Raw genomic sequence first — 19,353 nt, forward strand, 5'->3', positions numbered from 1 at the left:
TTTGACCCCAGTTATTTGCAGGGGCGCCGACTTATAAAAAATATTGGGGGGGCGGGGGCCCATACCGACTTATAAAAAATATTGGGGGGGCCCAAGACCTCCAAACCGCTGCTGCTGGGGGAACGAAAGGGGCGAGCCCTGGGCTGCCCCGACCTTAAGTGAACCTGTGAGGGCCCGCCCTTTGCGGCAGCCGATTGGCTGCCGCCGTGGGCGGTGAATATTAATGAGCTAGGGGGAATCCCCGCTTCTAGCGGGGCTGACGCCAGCCCCGCGAGATTGTTGATGGGTCGAGAGCCCGCAACCCCACCCCCTCTCTAGATCAGGAGTGGCTTTGTTTTAACTCATTACTGAATGTATTTTAAAAGGTAACTATCGTCAAACAAGGAAAATAAAAAATACCAACATAATTTTGTGATTTTACAAAGCATAATATAACTAATAATTTTCTTAAATTATTGGGGGGGCGGAGCCCCCCCCAAACGAATTTTTGAGGGGGCTTGGGCCCCCTCAGGCCCCATGGAGTCGGCGCCTATGGTTATTTGACACAGAGAGGGAAACCTCCTGTACAAAGCCTTAACTTCTCAGGATTGCAATACCTCAAGGACTGCCTCTCCCTATGTCAGTGTTGAGTATAAATGTTGGTCTTTAGCAACATGTTATTGTGATACGGAACTATTGCCTAGTTCCTTCCATCCAAAATGCAGTTGTGCAACACCCCACATCATCTGCAAGGGTGGCAGAGAGAGTACTTTACAACCCATTAGCCAATACTCAGCTATGTTAAATTCTGAGGATCTCCATTGTGAAAAAGGCCCAACCCAGCAAGAATATTCTTGTGGGCAATATTTATCGACCTGAACTGTGCACACGCCTTCGTCCTTTTTTATTACCCCACAGGCAGCTAGTGCTATCCAGGGAATTGCAACACAACCATCCCCTAAGGAGGCAACAACAAATAGTGTCTCATCTCGTTTATATTTTTTTAAAAGCATAAATCAAACTCTCAGCCATTTTGCATTTATTAGAGAAAGATGTTTCATAATGTGGCACCCTGAACACATTAACTAGGAAGGTCAATCTCAGAGATTTCCACGGACACCTATTTCCCATTCTATCTTATCAGAGTAGATCCACTGAAATTAAAGTACCTAATTACGCATGTCCAACAATTTCAATGGGTGTATTCTGAGCCTATCAATTTAAATTAGTCTATTCTTAGGACTAATATTGGCTACAGCCTATTCTATTTAGAATATCATGGTGTTATTGTATTTAATTGGCAATAGCTAGCTGATTATGTAGCCTGAACCTTGTCCTTACACAACTTTTGGCTTATGACTAAGGGCTCATGTTTAGGGAAGGTTTTAATGTTTTATCGCTTTATCATCATCATCATCATCATTATTATTATATCATTCCCAGGGCCTGGGTTGACTATGTAATAAATGATAGGATTTCGTTTATTTGGGATATGAAGTGAAAATACAACTCCTGGCCAAGATCCTAAAAAAGGTAAAAAAATTTAAAATAAGCTTAACAATTTTGCAAAAATAATAATAAAAAAAAGCAAATGGCAGCCATTGAGATCTGTTGCTACTGTTGCTGCAGGCAATTAGATCTGTTGCGCTATGGATCTTAACTGCCTGAAGCGGTCACCTCATCATGCCTCATGGGTGGGCTGGCCCAAAAGCATTATTCAGCACAGCATCTTGCACAACTTACTGAGGAAGATAGCAACACAATAAAATTCAAAGTACATTGGAACCATTATTTGCAAATTTATTCAAAATCCACTCAAGACTGCTAAGTCAACCAAAGCGATGGGATTTGATCCAGCGATAACCAGCTTCCCAAAGCCTTATAGTCATTTACACCTCAAGTGCCCCCTAGCTATGAACACTCCCCCAGGTAGACCCCCCACCTTGAGGGGTGCCAGGTGCTGCCCACTTTGGGGATCACTGAAAATATTTCCCCTCCGATAGTATAAAAGGCTTTTAGAAATGGCTCCAAACTGCGTGAACTCAGAACTTTTGAATTCTGCAACATTAAGGCCTGTGTGTCCCCCCACCATAGGAGCCAACTCCTAGGGGCTGAGTTCTCTTTGCTCTCCCCCCAATAAAGTATTTGAGCCCCTGCCCCAAAAGTTGATGGGCATCGCCATTCAAAAAAAGTGTGTTTTATGTCATGTGATTAATTATGTGGGGTGGGGCCTGCCGCCCCATATTTTATTCATCCCTGATCCCCACCCCTCGCTCCCAGTCCCAAGATCCAAGGCCCTGCAAAAACTCACAAGGAAGACAAGAAGAAAGAAAAAACAACAGAAATCAAAAGAATCAGAAAATTTTAAATAAAGAATGGGGAAATTTTACAATTTATTTTAAAAACCACTGTAAACAGTTAAAATTGTTATCATCATTTTTAATTTGTATACTGTCTTTACAATATTCAAGGCGGTTTACAAGCCAAAGAAACAAAAAATGTACGTCTTATAACAATCTAATGCAATAAAAATGTGATAATAAAACATAACTTTAAAACAGGCAACCTACATCAAAAAAGTAACATTCAGTCATTATATAGTATAAAATAATATCAGCATACAAAAGTTAAACTGAAATCCACTCACCAGTTACAATAAATAATATCTAAACTATAATCAATAAAACAATGGCAAGCCACAGTACATAAAACAATATAATACACATTGGATTGGAATAGCACTTGTAGCTTAATGGCGAATTTTGGATATAATGGAAATGTAAAAGATTTGGATTATTATAAAAGATGCAGGATGAAATGATTAATAAGAGGAACCACAAAGTGGAGGAGGAAAGTCCAGGAGATTCCATGGAATCTTGGCTTTATGTTGTATATGTGATTGTAAATCTGTAAATTGGAAAACCAAATAAATAATTAAAAAAAGAAGAAGAAACAAAGAAAGAAAAAAGTTCGAAAGGACCAACGGCGGAAGAACCCCTTCGGAGGAACTCTGCGCTCTTCGCAAGTAGACCGGGAGTTGGGGGCGGGCCCAGTGACACGCAGCCCCGTCCTCGTGGCCCGAACGGCGCCTCCCGTTGGCGGCTGTCTCCGCCTGTCTCCTCCTTCGCGGAGAGAAGAGGCCGCGGGTGAGTGAGTGTGTGAGGGCGGCCGGGGCCGGGCTAAAGGGGACGGGAGCCCCTTTTCTCTTTCAGTTTCCCTCAGAGCGAGGGCGAGGAGAGGCAGGAGGGGCTTGCGACCCCCCAAGCCGTTAAAAGGGTGGCGGCGGGGAGAGAAACCCGCGGCCGGGGAGTCATGTGGAGGCTTAGGATAAACATTTAAGGGGGGGGGAAATTAAAATTAAATAAAATTTGTGTCAGGAAGATGAGGGGCGTCGCCCCCTCCTTTTCGTCCCGTTTACACGAGGGCACACCCGTGTTTGGTGCCGCCCGGCCTCGCCTCTCGCCTGCTCTCCCTGCCCGAGAGCCATGAGGGGATGGCAAGCCGGGTAGCCTCGTCTGAGAGCCTCTCCGGAGCGACTCCCTTTCCGACCCTGTGAAAAGAGCGGCTGCTCTTGGGTTGAGGTGTTTTATTCCCCCCCCCCCCCTGTTTCCCAGCTAAATCCCTAACGGGCGCTTCCTCCACAGGGACTAGCGCCTTGAGAAGTTCGCCCGTTTCCCGACGTTCCGGTTCTCGGGGCGTCACCCCAAATCCTGCTCCAGGCAGGGCTTTCTTTAATCGAAAGTAAACTGGCATCCCCAAGCGCTCAGGGGAAAAAAAAACACCACACCTTGTCAAAATCCCTACTTTTAGTTAAGTATTTTTATTTATTTACTTGATGCTCGCTCGCTCTCTCACCCACCCAGCCATGGTTTTTGTAGCGGAGCGAGGGGGAATTTCAGGGCAGTCCTGTCAAATGAATCAGCTTATTTCGAGAGGGAAGTCAACTAACTGCAGAGGGAGAGACTTGGCGTGTCAACACTGCAACGTTTATAACGAAAAATCACACACACACACCACAATTTTTTTTTAATGGCCAAGCCAAATCCCGAGGAAGATTTTCTGACTATGAAAACTTCCCGTCAAACTGATGGTGAAGCAAAGTAGCAGTGGGAGGAGGAGGAGGGACAACATGACTTTTGAAGCCACCGTAGAATTATCTGTACAGAATTGGCCAAAAAATTATTTTATAGCCTTAAAAAGGCCGTGGCGGGGGGCCATTGTCATGTCCACCAACTTGTAAATGAGTCATTGAGATGATGCAAATGGATAATTGGGCACACATATGAAAACTTTTTAAAAAAATGCTTACTGGATTTCCTCCAGAAAGGGTAGATCCCGATTGAATTGGGGCAGGGGGGAGACTAGCATTTTGATGGCAGTAATGTTATGTAGGAGGGACGGGGGTGGTGCTGTGGGTTAAACCACAGAGCCTAGGACTTGCCGATCAGAAGGTCGGCAGTTCGAATGCCCGCGACGGGGTGAGCGCCCGTTGCTCGGTCCCTGCTCCTGCCAACCTAGCAGTTTGAAAGCATGTCAAAGTGCAAGTAGATAAATAGGTACCACTCTGGTGGGAAGGTAAATGGCATTTCCTTGCGCTGTTCTGGTTCGCCAGAAGTGGCTTAGTCATGCTGGCCACATGACCCGGAAGCTGTACGCCGGCTCCCTCGGCCAATAAAGCGAGATGAGCGCTGCAACCCCAGAGTTGGCCACGACTGGACCTAATGGTCAGGGGTCCCTTTACCTTTACCTTTAATGTTATGTAGATGCTGCAAAATAATAATTGCATGCTGATTCTACAATAAGCATACATCTGGAATTAGTGTACATCTGGAAGCGCCTTTGGTCTCAATGGCACCTTGAGGTATACATCTACAGTGGTACCTCGGGATGCGAATGGGATCCGTTCCGGAGCCCCATTCACATCCCGAACAGAATGTAAGACGCAACAGCTCATCTGTGTGTGCGCGTGTCGCATTTCGCCGCTTCCACGCATGTGCGTGACGTCATTTTGACCGTCTGCGCATGCGCAAGCGGCGAAACCGGAAGTAACACGCTGTGTTACTTCCGAGTTGCCGCGGAATGCAACCTGAAAGCACTCAACCTGAAGCGTATTTATCCCGAGGTATGACTGTAAATGCATCATATGAATGCCCTGGATAAACTGTTTTCAACTACATGTATATCTGAGAGGTACATCCGTCACTTTGCCTGTGCCTCCTTGGTGGAGTCTGACAGCTGTATACACATGCATTTTTCTGCCCCGGCAGTGTATACACTGGGAAGTATACACTGGCTAATTATCGGTTCCCATTTCAGGGACCAATATATCCATATATGATAGTAAGATCATGCAACAGCTTCTGCAACTCAACTCAAATAGGGAAATTTTTTCTATGTACAGTATGGGAAGGGTGAGGTGTGGCTCAGTACATTTTTCTGCCTGATTTGGAGCAGCTGACTGCTCCCTAGCTCCCCTTATGGCGCATAATACTCAAGGCCTGCAAGGTATTTTGACGCCTGAGGCAGAAAATATCACTTAACTACTTTTTTGGGGCGCCCGCTAAAAACATTATTGTTTTGACAAGCCTACCCAGACGCTTAGGTAGTTGAGGTAATTTTAATCTGTTTTAGTATTTTAACTTTTGTATGTTTTAAAGTATAGTAATTTTTTCTTGATTTTGTTTTATCTTTTTATAAACCACTTTGAGGTGGTTTTGTGTTTGTTTTTTGCAAACAAGCAGTATATAAATTTTATGAAAACAAACAAATAAATTCTTCCTAGGATTAAAGGATAACAATAGTACATTAAATAATCTGCTTCCTTTCACAGCGCCCAAAATCAGCCGCCTTACTTAGAAGATGACAATCAGCCTCTCTTAACTTGGCACAGCCTTAAATCATGATAAAAGCAGTGTTTTCTGAACCCTTAGTGATGTTTTGCATCAAGAAAACACTTGTTCCAGCTGGGTTTTGAATGTTTCTGTATATAGGTTATAGATATAGCTTAAATCTTCCTGGAATCCTTGTTCTCTAATTGTAACTGTGTACTTACTCTAATGTGTCCAAACATTTAAACTGCAATCAACATAAGCCTCCTTCGTTGCTTATCTGAATTTTCCCATGCAAATGAACACTCACTTAGGAGGAAAATGGTAACTTGTCAAGACACTAGACTTGTATTATTTGTAAATCTAACTAAGGCATTTGAAGCATCAAGGAGTGGCTCAATCTTGTTTGACATGAATATAAATCACACAGCATCTTAATTTGGTAACTGGAATTATAAACAGATTCTTCCTAAATAATTTGAGAAGCGTTCCCTAGCTTTAGGATCATATGATTTCTGATCATACAGTAGTATTAATATATCCTGAGAGAAGCTGGCTAGAGAGTCTCCATCCATTGTTATAGTATTGCTAATACAAGCTCTTACAATCAAATTTAAATAATGTTATTACCATAAATATATATTGCATGCATATATAAGCAAAAGAAAAAAAAAGTCTTTCGAAATGTTACCTAATAGTACAGTGGTACCTCAGGTTACAAATGCTTCAGGTTACAGACGCTTCAGGTTACAGACTCCACTAACCCAGAAATAGTACCTTGGGTTAAGAACTTTGCTTCAGTATGAGAACAGAAATTGTGCAGCGGTGGCAGCGGGAGGCCCCATTAGCTAAAGTGGTGCTTCAGGTTAAGAACAGTTTCAGGTTAAGAACGGACCTCCAGAACGAATTAAGTTCTTAACCCTAGGTACCACTGTATATTAATTTGATTTAGACAGAGTCTATGTCTGTTATTCTTAACCAAGGGAGAGAGGATAACAAGTGATTCACTTATGGCCTAGCCATTAATGCTGATGATGTAAAGTGCTAACAGCAGCACAGTTATCTTGGCCAAAGTTTGAATTGAGAAACATTAAAGATTTGCAGTGTACAAAGGATATTCCTATCTATTTTCGGAATTGGGTAAATGTGTTAACTTTGTAGCAGTGCAATCCTTTGCTATGCTGCTTTAGATTGCAACCCCTGGGCATATGCCCATATTGAAAATAGGGGGGTTTACAAACAAATTAATTTGCCATTAATATGGGATTGTGCTCCATGGCTACAACTACAATTCATTGGGGCTTACCTCAGAGTAGACACAAGATTTCATAGTATGGTACATTTAGGAAACTACTTTTTCATTTCACTAAATGAGATCTAGGGAACAAAATGCACTATTAAATAACTTAAACTGTAACTTTTCAATTCAACATTTTCATATGATTAGACGGCTTGCCATATTTGATAGAAAAGTATATATATTTGGGTTTTTCTAATGCAGTCTTTACAGCTGAACTTTGTCAACCATGTGTCTATAATTGTAGCCTAACAAGCTATGTAGAAATACTGGAATATCCTTTCTTCAAGGCCGAAGGTGAAATGTTGCTTTTACCAAAGCAAAAAAACTGGGGGGAGGGGGAAAGCAAAAGAAAAGCAAGTGATAGTGCTACCCAGTTGTTGATTTAAAGTAAATTGTATACCCTTGAATGCTCATTTCTTCTGCAACACTCAACTATTTTATTCTTTTTTCCTTCCTTTGGTAAGCCAGTTATCCAAAAGATGAAGATAAGCTGGTCAGCGTATGACACATTTGAGGCGAATTTCAAACCACTTGTGGTGGTTGAGCTTGCAAAAGACACCAAAGATGAAACGAAAGAATGGCTGACACAAAAGATAATAGAAAAGAAGAAAAATGGAGGTTGGTACTCTTTACTTTTAAGGAAATCTCTATTTCTTAAAGAATGAAAATACAATTATACAAATACATTTTAAAACAGAGCAAAAATAGAACATGCATTATATATAGTTTATTTAAATATTTCTTAATGAAAAAGGATCTTATTCTGAGATTTTATTTATATAGATGAAAGTTGCATGGTTGAATATTATCTTGATACTTCATATTCAATTGATTGACAAATAAACTCTCCTTTTTTGCTGAAATTGTGTGGTGAACATTTTCTTTGTCTCCTTTAATATGTGCGAGCCTAATTAGCAAGGCTGCCATCCATATTTGCATGAAATCATCTGTTTCTAAAGGTTGTTTTCATGTAAGCATTCATTTACAAAGCTGCAAGTCTTATGTGCTAAGTCAACTCCAGATGCTCTTAGAAGAAATGGTTTCTCTAGGTCCATTTCAGTTGGGTTTTTGATTTTAGAACTGAGACTGCCAAAATAAAGACACTGTTCTTTCTCTTCAGCTGCTTTTTATCTCATTGACTGTAGCAACCTTGGATGCTGTTGAGGGTTCTATTCGCCAGTGCTATTTGTCATCTACATGAAAGCACTCGGCAAGGGCACCTAGATACAGTGGTACCTCGGGTTAAGTACTTAATTCGTTCCGGAGGTCCGTTCTTAACCTGAAACTGTTCTTAACCTGAAGCACCACTTTAGCTAACGGGGCCTCCTGCTGCTGCTGCGCCGCCGGAGCACAATTTCTGTTCTCATCCTGAAGCAAAGTTCTTAACCTGAAGCACTATTTCTGGGTTAGCGGAGTCTGTAACCTGAAGCGTATGTAACCTGAAGCGTATGAAACCTGAAGCGTATGTAACCTGAAACATATGTAACCCGAGGTACCACTGTATTTCAACTAAGATGTTGCCAATCTGCAGTTGACACTCCGCTCTGTCTCTCCTTTTTATCGAATCCAGAAGAGGTAGGTGGGTATTTAAATCAGTGCTTGGCCGTGGTAATATACTGGATGAGGGCCAATAAACCCTGCAGCCCAAGAGAGTCTATTTATTGAGAATTCATCAGGATTTGCTTGTACAAAAGGTATGCAGGGGTTAGATTGTATGCAGTCTTTATTGAGCATTCATCTGCTGTTTTTCAGCGGATTTGTTGCGCTAGGGAAACAGAGCACTTTAAATCCACTTTAAATTCTGGTCTCCCTCCTGAAAAATAGTGACAGCCTGGAGGTTTTGATTTGATTTAAGATTTGTCTTTTGCTTTCCCAACAACAAACGTTGAGCTGAAAGCAACTCACAAAAGCATTAAAGCAACAACAAATGCTGCAACTATCATACCAAACACAGCATATAAATAAAACAAACAACAGTAACTGTTTCAGCAAAACAATACAATTCAGTGGTGTCATAGAAACTCATAATATTGCCAGTATGCTTCCTAATCACATGGACCCTAAATCCAGAACAGCAAGAAATGGATTAGCTGTTCCATGTTGCTGCCCTTAGATTAGAAAAAAGAGAGTTATTTTTAATGGATGACTCATTCAGCTGCTTGAGTGGTGTTCAACCTGTTCTGGAGGGGATTGCATTCCCTCTGAAGCAGGGCTGGGGAACCTGTGTCTCCCAAATGTTGTTGGACTCCCAACGCCCATTTGAGACAGCCAGCATGGCCAATGATCAGGGGTGGTTAGAGCATCTGGAGGGTACATTTCCCGACCCCTGTGCTTGCAGCATTATCTGCGGAAGCACAAGTGGCCTCTAGCTCACTGTCAATTTAGGCTGATTTACCAACCATGGCCTTTGCTGGACAGGTAGCCTTACAGCAATTATCCATGCTCTCTTAACCTCTCTCTTGGGTTGTTTTTCTTTTCCCCATCAGCCAAGGGCTCCCTCGTCCTATTGCTTCTCTGTTTTTAACTACAGTGGTACCTTGGGTTAAGTACTTAATTCGTTCCGGAGGTCCGTACTTAACCTGAAACTGTTCTTAACCTGAAGCACCACTTTAGCTAATGGGGCCTCCTGCTACCGCCGCGCTGCCGGAGCCCAATTTCTGTTCTCATCCTGAAGCAAAGTTCTTAACCTGAAGCACTATTTCTGGTGTGTGTAACCTGAAGCATATGTAACCTGAAGCATATGTAACCCGAGGTACCACTGTACATCCATCTTACATGGTTTTTCTTTTTTTGTATATAATTTGTATTAGATTTTCTGTTTTACAATTTAAAATACTCATTTTACATCCTTAAGATATCAGTGACTTCCCTTCTTCTCTTTCTATGGTTCATTTTACATATCATAAATCCCTGCATATTTTACAAAAACTATATCATTCAGTATTCCATTATTGCATCCATCAAAACTTATTTACACCATTGAATTTATCTTAATGCTGCTAGCGTTTTCTGCTGTACACAATTATTTCCCATATATTCAATAAACGTTTTCCAATCTACTTTAAACATATGTTCTTCTTGTTCTCTTATTCTATATGTTAAGTCTGCAAGTTGTGCATATTCTGCCAACTTAAGTCGCCATTCTGCTTTGGTTGGGACCTCGCTCATTTTCCATTTTTGGGCTAACAAAACATGGGCTGCAGTGGTAGCATACATAAATAACCTTTTCTGACACGTGGGAATTTCAGTCTGAATTATCCCCAACAGAAAGGACTCTGGATTTTTTGGGAAAAGTACTTTTAAATTATTTGGGAAAGTATTTTCCCCCCCCAATTCATTATGGATCATTTCCCAATACTCTTTTACCCTTTTACAAGTCCACCACATATGAAAGAACGATCCCTCCACCTCTTTGCACTTAAGTGGCTTTTCTTAAAACACACACAAACCATAAGCATCATCGAGATTCTTATATGCAAGGTGTGTACTTGTTCCTTATTTGTTGCTCACAAGCAGAGGCTTGTGCTCCACTTGCCTTTTAAATCTATCAAACTCTGGCCACAATCCAGCCAAACTTAAGATTTTTAAAATCTTAATGATTTGATGGTTGGATATTTAAGTATGTCCTTATTACTGAATGTTCTGTTTTATTATCTTGATAACACAAATTTGTTCTATAGATAAGGAATTATTTCTATATAACCCTTTAAATGCTGTGCCTCTTAAACTTGGCCTGAGCAATGCATGAGTCCAATTCATTAGGTATTTAAAATATCTTATATTAAAATTACATTCTGTTTAATTTCTTGCCTTATTTTGAAGGAGCCCAGCTTTTGGTGAAACCCTTGATGGCAAATGGGAAGAAAATAGAAGGGAACCAGAATATTTATCTTGTTGGAGCGTCTCACTTGAGGCTGCTTCTGGGAGCTGAAACGGTGGGGTTGGTGAAAGAATGTAATGATAACACAATGAGAGCTTTTACATATACCGCTAGAAAAACCTTCAAAGATTTTGCAGGTAAATCAAACTGTTTTTAGAATTGTTTCCAACATAATTGCATGTTTTTGCTTTTTAGGGCATAAAAGCCATTTAAACTGAACATTGAACTTTCACCTTTCCGTCATGAAAATATATGCATTTCTGAGTTTTGAAATGTGATCTTGCTTTTCTACATTATGTGGAAATTGGTTAGCTTAATTTTCATGTCATTAGTATAAAATCTGTTGAATTTTAAAATTTGACTATTAAGCAACTTTTTAAAAAAGTAGATTCCAGTGTTTTTTAATAAATGGATCTGAACAAGTAGCTATCCATTGTAGGGGGCTGGAGGTTTGACACTGTAATACAAACTTCTTTGAGAGTAAGTTTCATTGAACTCAGTGAACTTTTATTCTACTTTGACATTTATAGGATTGCATTTTCATGTCTTGGTTAGTTATTTCCTTAAGAGACCTCTTTCTTTGGTGACATACTGTGCCTCCCAGATAATTGCTTCCTCTAGGAATTTTGCAAGAGAACACATGTTTAACCATATCAACTCTTTTCTGATTTAGAGGACAATCATGATTTCCTTACAATGGCAGAGTGTCAGTACATCATCAAACATGAACTTGAAAACCTGAGAGCCAAAGATGAAAAAATGATCCCGGGTTATCCTCAGGCAAAGCTTTATCCGGGAAAGTCAATTAGTGAGTAACTTTGCACTGAAGTTGTTTTTTTGTTTTGTTTTTTTAAGCATGAATTTTTATTAATTTTCCAATACAATTGTACAATTTTATCCAAATTTTAACAAATTATCTCTTTTTGGACTTCCTTCAGCTTCTCTGGTAATCATCCATATTTATCTTTTTAGTACACATTCCCTTCATTTGTATTGCCATTTGTCTTCCCTCCCCCTTCTATTTCTTTTAACAGTACATCTCAACTTTTACAGTGCTTCTTGGAACCCCACTAGCATTTTTTGAACATCACATACACTTTTCAGATATTCAACAAACTTTCCCCAGTCTTCGATGAACTTTTGATCTCGCACATATCTAATTTTCCCAGTTAGTTTATCCAATTCCGCATAGTCTGTCAATTTCATTCTCCATTCTTCTATCGTCGGTATTTCCTCTTGTTTCCATTTCTGGGCCAGTAGAATTCTTGCTGCTGTAACTGCATACTGGAAAAGTTTACAGTCTTTCCTTCTTATTTCTTTTCCTGCAATCCCTAAAAGAAAAGCTTCTGGCTTCTTTGCAAAAGTATATTTTAGCACTGAAGTTGTTAATTGCATAAGCTCTGATATTGGGGGGAAATGGATGTGAAGCCATAATTTTCGCTAGCTTCGGGAGAAAACTTAGATATTGCAAGTTGGCATGTGCAGTTTGCCACAGCTTCTGCTTACATTAATTTTATATAACTAATTCCTATTATTCCTTGATGGAACAACCTAAAAGAAGTCTAGACACGCCTAGCAGCTTAACTTTCTTAACGTATTTTGATTGGTCCTTCTGTAGCAGGTAGGTTTTAGGTTTTATTTATTCTGCACTTAGAAGCTGCTTGCTCCCATCACACTATATGTATATCTATAGGCAAAAAGCCTATTTCATAATATTTGGCACTTGCAAAAGTGCAGACATGTAGGAATATTGTATCCAAATCAAATTCCATTATTTATGTAATGTTTCTAGAGCTTAGATCTGTGAATATGATTTGATAGAAATTTAGAATTGAGCTCATGGATCTGCCTTGGGAAAAGTAAGTCTGACATTTAAGTGGTTTTAATATCAAATTACATGCCTGCGTAGGCTTTCTGGAACAAATTTTTTTGTAAGAGTTGCCAAAAACTCTATACAGTCGTACCTTGGATCCTGAATGCCTTGCAAGTCAAACGTTTGACTCCCAAACGCTGCAAATCCGGAACTGAAAGTTCTTTGGAACCCGAACATCTGATGTGGCTTCCATGGCTTCTGATTGGCTGCCGGAGCTTCCTGCAGCCAATGGGAAGCCGCACCTTAGTTTCCGAACATTTTGGAAGTTGAGCAGACTTCTGGAATGGGTTCTGTTCAACTTCCAAGGTACCACTGTATTGTATAATCTATGTAATGGTTGTTGTTTTGTTTGTTATTTTATTTATACCCTGCCCATCTGGCTCTGTGTGGGAATATGATATCAGGACTAAAAACTATAATAAAAAATAGAAGGAAGAAGTTATTCAGAGAATCATTTAGTGTGGTCTGGATAAGATAAGTCAGATGAAGCATATTTACTGTGCTACATCAATCATTCCAGAATTAAGACACTGTCCCTCATTTCTTTTTTTCTTTCAGTGCGAAGGCTAATATCCAATGGTATTCTACTTCAGATTTTTCCACTTCATGACCCAGACGAACTAAAGAAACTTGGACATACCTGGTACAAAAAACTGAAAATTAGCTACCAGCCTTTAGGTAAGATAGCCTTACAATCTTGCCTTCTTCTGGTATGAACTGTGCGATTTTATTGGGGCCTCATTACTTATAAGGCTATGTACATCAACCTTTGATGTGAGATACAGATTCAAGACCACAGCATACCAGAAATGAGTAAGCAACAAACAAATTGAGAAAGTTCACCAACAAATAGTCTGCGAAGGTACAGAAAAGTAAGTTAGGTCACGTGTTGAAGGGGACCAGGAAGCAAAACATAAGGACACTAGCCAGTCTGTCCTGGAGGAAAATTCCCTCTGTTTAGAGAGAAACAGACCACCAGCCCAGGTTTAGACATCATGGCAAACTTGCCTCCCAGCAGCACCGCAGGAGCTCACCAAGTGAAACGGCACAGTGCTTGTTTCGCATTAAGCCAGAGTTTATTTTTAACTGTGGTTTAAAATACCAGGGCTTTGTCACAGTGTTCTGGATTCTTACTCTGTTCCAAAAACTTTTATGTCTGGACTTCTTAAAGCGGCTACCCTTGGAGCACAAAGAAAGCTCAGTAGTGCAGACTTTCACATTGTTCCACAAGTAACTGGAGCGCTTAAAATCAGGCAACAGTTAAAAGGATCCAACGGTACTGGCAAAAGCCAGAACTGCTTCTACATTAAGCTGACAGGGGGGAAACCATTGTTTCATGAGAATTTCTCAGCTGCAAATACATGCCAAAATGGCAACAGAAGGAAACATAAGGTGATGAGTTAATATGCCATATTTTTGAAGGATGGCTCAGTATTATTTTCCCAACAGCCAGCTCTCACACAATACAATCTAATGCATGTTTACGTGGAAGTAAGTTATTCCATGTTCAATGGAGTTTACTCCCAGGTAAGTGGGAAAATAAGTGCAGCCTAATTCAACTTAGTCAGTTCTTGGTATGAGCTTTCGTGTGCATGCACACTTCTTCTGCATGCACACGAAAGCTCATACCAAGAACTGACTTAGTTGGTCTTTAAGGTGCTACTGGAAGGAATTTTTTTGTTTTGACTATGGCAGACCAACACGGCTACCTATCTGTAACTAATTCAACTTATTATGGTTGACAAGGAGTGTCACAAACTACACTGTTTAGTCTTATTGGAGGATGGACAAAATAATGCAGTCAGCACTTAACTTTCTAAAAGCTGGAACAGCTCTCCCCAAACTAACAGACATTAATACTTTGCCTATCCTTATTCTATGCAAGAGCAAATTTCACAAGAAAAAGTCAAAATAAAATAGAGGCTCATATACAAAGCACTAAGATACCAGTACATGCTTAAGACTAGAGACATTAATACTAATGGAGTGCTTTAAATTAGCAGTCCCATTTGACCCATTTCAAACTTACAAGTATTAAAAACGTGCTAGCGCCATTGGGTTTAAGCCCTTGGGGAGCGACCAACGTGTTCAACTGCTTTTGAAGCTATACATTTAATTGGCAGGAAATTGTTCTTCTGATGCCACTGGAAGTTCAAGAGTAGACAATCACACACACTAAAACTCACAGAAAAGGAGTGATGCAGCCACCTAAAGGAGGTGTTTTTCAAGGTGGTAGCTCATGTTCTGCTGCAAATTTTGATATTTCTGTAGTAGCTACCATAATTTATAAACATACAGTGGTACCTTGGGTTACATACGCTTCAGGTTACATACGCTTCAGGTTACAGACTCCGCTAACCCAGAAATAGTACTTCGGGTTAAGAACTTTGCTTCAGGATGAGAACAGAAATCGTGCTACAGCGGCGCAGCAGAAGCAGGAGGCCCCATTAGCTAAAGTGGTGCTTCAGGTTAAGAACAGTTTCAGGTTAAGAACGGACCTCCGGAATGAATTAAGTATTTAACCCGAGGTACCACTGTAAATATTTCAGTACCTTGGAAGAGGTACATATGGAAGAGGTAAAAGGACCAGGAACGTGTCTATTTAGTGTCACTGAATCTAAAACAGCAAACTAGTGATGCTGCCTCAGATTTTACCCATATTTTAAATAAGTCACTTCAAACTTGCTCTCTTCACTTCAGCTATTCACGTTAGATTTTGCTCTCTGCGTTACCCCAATCCACCTACTCTTGCTTTTAGTCAAACTGTCACTCTGAAACAACATGATCAAATGACTCTAGCAAAGAAAATGCTGATAATTGCACTTCGTAACCCACACCTTTCACCGCAGGAAAACATCCATTAGCAAACTAAACAACTAATTCTCTTCTCCCCACTGCAACCTTTAAAGAGCACCCATCCCCAAAAAACAAACCACCAACCAAAAAACAAACCACCAACCATTTCCCTCTGATCTGTATGGTTATTACTCTTCTCTGTCATGGGATTTAATTTGTCTTATTCTGAGCTTGAGCTAATATAAATGGGCATTTCACATTGACAGACTAACAATGGAATCCCAACCAAGTCTAGTCAAAAGTACATCTTACTGAATTCAACAGGGCTTATGCCTAGGAAAGTGGAGTTAGAATTGTAGTTCATGTGATTTATGTGTGCTTTTTAAAATTACTGAGCAATGGGAGACTGCCTGAAATTGTCTGCACCTGGGAGCAGTTGCATACAACTAGATAAATGTGCATTTACTTGCCACATGGATCAGGTGTGGAAATACATCCTTTCAGCAGTTGGAAATGGCCTGGAGAAAACTGCCTAGTAGTGCCTGATTCATGTAGTGAGCCAGATGATTTTGGAAAGTGGGCCAAATTTACACTTATCACTGCACTTGCAAAGCAACAGCTTAAACTCCGGTATTGCTCTATTTTTGAGGAAAATGAGGTACATATGATTAAGTACTCCATACACTACATAAGGCACATGATGCTTCAGAATGTAATACAGTGGTAACTTGGTTCCCGAATGGCTTGGCTCCCAAACAAATTGGTTCCTGAACGCCACAAACCTGGAATAAGTGTTCCGGTTTGCCAACGTTTTTCGGAAGCCGATTGTCTGACGTGGCTTCTGCAGCTACCGCTTGAGTGCAGGAAGCTCCTGCAGCCAATTGGAAGCCGCGCCTTGGTTTTGGAACGGTTTCAGGAGTTGAATGGACTCCTAGAACAGATTACGTTTGAGAACCAAGGTACCACTGTAACCCTTTTTATTTTTTAAAATGCCCAACATCTAATGTAAGCCTGCCAAATTATGTGTGTATGATACTTACATTTACTCTCTTTGTTTTCCCACAGATGACATTCGCTGCTATTTTGGCGAAACCATTGCTTTCTATTTTGCCTTTTTGGAGTATATCACATTTGCTTTGGTTCCAATGGCTATCATTGGGATTCCTTACTATATCTTTGATTGGGAAGATTACGACAAGTATGTGCTGTTTGCAGGATTCAACCTGGTTTGGTCTGCTATTCTCCTTGAACTCTGGAAGCGGTGTTGTGCTCTAATGGCCTACAGGTGGGGGACACTTGTGATGAAGCGACAATTTGAGGAGCCCAGGCCAGGGTTTCATGGAGTTTTAGGCATTAATCCCGTGACTGGGAGAGAGGAGCCCGTATACTCTAGCTTCAAAAGACAGTTACGAATTTATTTGGTCTCCTTACCATTTGTGTGCCTTTGCCTCTACTTCTCACTTTATGTCATGATGGTTTACTTTGAATTGGAATACCAGGCGCACTTATATCATGAAGAGAACCAATCCGAATTAAGCAGCTTAATATTATATGTGCCCAGCATAATTTATGCTGTTGTGATTGAAGTTCTGAACCGCATCTATAGATACGCTGCAGAGTTCTTAACCTCATGGGGTAAGATTTCTCTCTTATTCTCTTATGTTGAATCATGTTCTAAGATATTGTCGATTCAATGATCATGTGATTGTTTGGCTGTTATGAAAGAACCTCTTTATTATGTGAGCTATAATACCTATCACTGTGAAGGAAGCTTATAGCAAAAAGGTTGCGCTAGAAACAATTTAGAGAAATTTGTTTGTGCCAGATAAGATGCCTATAGATGTGTGATATAGATAACATTTTTGTTCAGTCATGTAGGCGCTTCAAGAATCCCCTCCCCTCCCACTCCCCCTTTTAGAAACATTAAAGCCAATACAGATTCTTAAATAATCTGTGGGCCACATTTTAAACAATTAACAGTGAAATCATATATTTGTCTACTTAAAAGTAGGCTCTGTTTAGTGCAGTGAAACTTATTCCCACCACCATGCTAATATAAGTGTGTGTATAAATTAGTGGAGACTGAAGGGTTTTTTTCCAGTTGGGGTTAGTGGCCTGAACATAGAAAACAAAAACTTGACCTTTTCTCTCATTTTGGGGTGGAATGAAGCCAGAGCTATGTGATCTGAGGGCTCCATACACTCCTCTCCTAAAATACATTTTATAAGGACAAACTGACAGCTGTTGTATATTTGTAGGAAGAAAATGTTTTAATTGTGCTTAACACGGGAGAGCGCCCTGATTGAATGCTTGCAAAAGTGCAAGGAAGACGCTGTTTGTTCAAGTGTCATGGGTTGCAATCTGACAATAGGGGTTTCCATGACTGTGCAAAACAGAGGTAGAACTGATTGCTAGACCATGACCAGGAGCAATCCAGCATCACCTGAGCTCTGCGAGTGCGGCTTTCTCCCGATTGAAGGACAGAGTGTTTGAGGACCGGGAAACCAAAATGCTTGTTTCCACAGCTATTGTACTACTAATCTTACTGTACCCTTGTGAAACATGGACCAGTTATAAATCAAAAGATTCCATCAACAGTGTCTCTGAAAAATGTTATATATCACTCGGGAAGACAGGCAAACTAATGTCAGTGTACTGGAAGAAGCAAAGATCACCAGTGCCGAAGCAATGATTCTTCAACATCAACTTCGTTGGATTGGTCATGTTGTTTGGATGCCTGATTATCATCTTCCAAAGCAACTACAGTAGAACCTCTACTTACGACTGCCTCTACTTGGGCCCGATCCAAGTCGCGACCACAGAAAACCCAGAAGTAAATACCGGGTTTGCTGCAATTTGTGCACACGCAGAAGCGGCTTCTGCTGTTTGCACATGCGCAGAAGTGGCTGCCACCATCTGCACATGCACACAATGGCGCTTCTACCAGCGACCCGTTTCTCCTAAAGGATGGGCCGCCGGAATGGATTATGGTGCTAAGTAGAGGTTCCACTGTAATCTATTTTGAACTTAAAAATGGAAAGCGTAATGCTGGTGGTCAACAAAAGAGGTTTAAAGACTCTCTCAAGGCAAATCTAAAGAAAATGTAGTACAGTGGTACCTCGGGTTAAGTACGTAAGTCGTTCCGGAGGTCCGTACTTAACCTGAAACTGTTCTTAACCTGAAACACCACTTTAGCTAATGGGGTCTCCTGCTTCCACGCCGTCAGAGCACGATTTCTGTTCTCATCCTGAAGCAAAGTTCTTAACCTGAAGCACTATTTCTGGGTTAGCGGAGTCTGTAACCTGAAGCGTATGAAACCCGAGGTACCACTGTATAAACACAGACAACTGGGAAACACTGGCCTGCGAGCGCTCCAATTGGAAAACAGCCTTTACACTGTTTCCAATCAAAACCGGAGTGGTTAGCTTTCTTTTCCTGGGCGCCTGATTATCTGGACAGGCGCCTGTCAGTCACCATGTTTCCCTAGGCAAGGGATGCGTTAAAACCCTCCGCCAGCAACACTTACCAGCTGCAGGTCACCCTGGCAACATGTCTTGCCTGTGTGCGGCTCCTGGTCTTGAAACTTTAAAGGTTCAAAAGTAGAAAAAACGATCCGGAGACAAGTTTGCTTGTTCTTGTTTTTTGAGCAGATGTTTTGTAGAGCCAAAGTGTGCCTCCACGTCGAGAGGTGAAATGG

At 40.8% G+C, this 19,353-nt stretch overlaps 1 protein-coding gene across 5 annotated transcripts in view; it reads left to right on the plus strand.

Moving 5' to 3' along the window:
* Positions 1-2,968: 2,968 nt before the first annotated feature.
* ANO10 (anoctamin 10) overlaps positions 2,969-19,353 on the plus strand; it is a 106,493-nt gene continuing 90,108 nt past the window's right edge. For 2 of the 5 annotated variants that reach the window (XR_014556819.1, XM_083705823.1), the window contains exons 1-6: positions 2,969-3,125; positions 7,576-7,725; positions 10,930-11,124; positions 11,661-11,795; positions 13,419-13,538; positions 16,722-17,291. Coding sequence is in view for 2 of the 5 variants with exons in the window: in XM_083705823.1 (XP_083561949.1) it covers positions 7,587-7,725; positions 10,930-11,124; positions 11,661-11,795; positions 13,419-13,538; positions 16,722-17,291 (1,159 nt within the window). In the remaining 3 variants the exon portion in view is untranslated. Of the gene's footprint in view, positions 3,126-7,571; positions 7,726-10,929; positions 11,125-11,660; positions 11,796-13,418; positions 13,539-16,721; positions 17,292-19,353 lie in introns of those variants that run through there. The other 3 variants (XR_014556820.1, XM_083705824.1, XR_014556821.1) reach the window with 2 other exon arrangements.

This window comes from Podarcis gaigeae (assembly GCF_964106915.1).
Source record: "Podarcis gaigeae genome assembly, chromosome: 12".
NCBI classification, from domain to species: Eukaryota; Metazoa; Chordata; class Lepidosauria; order Squamata; family Lacertidae; genus Podarcis; species Podarcis gaigeae.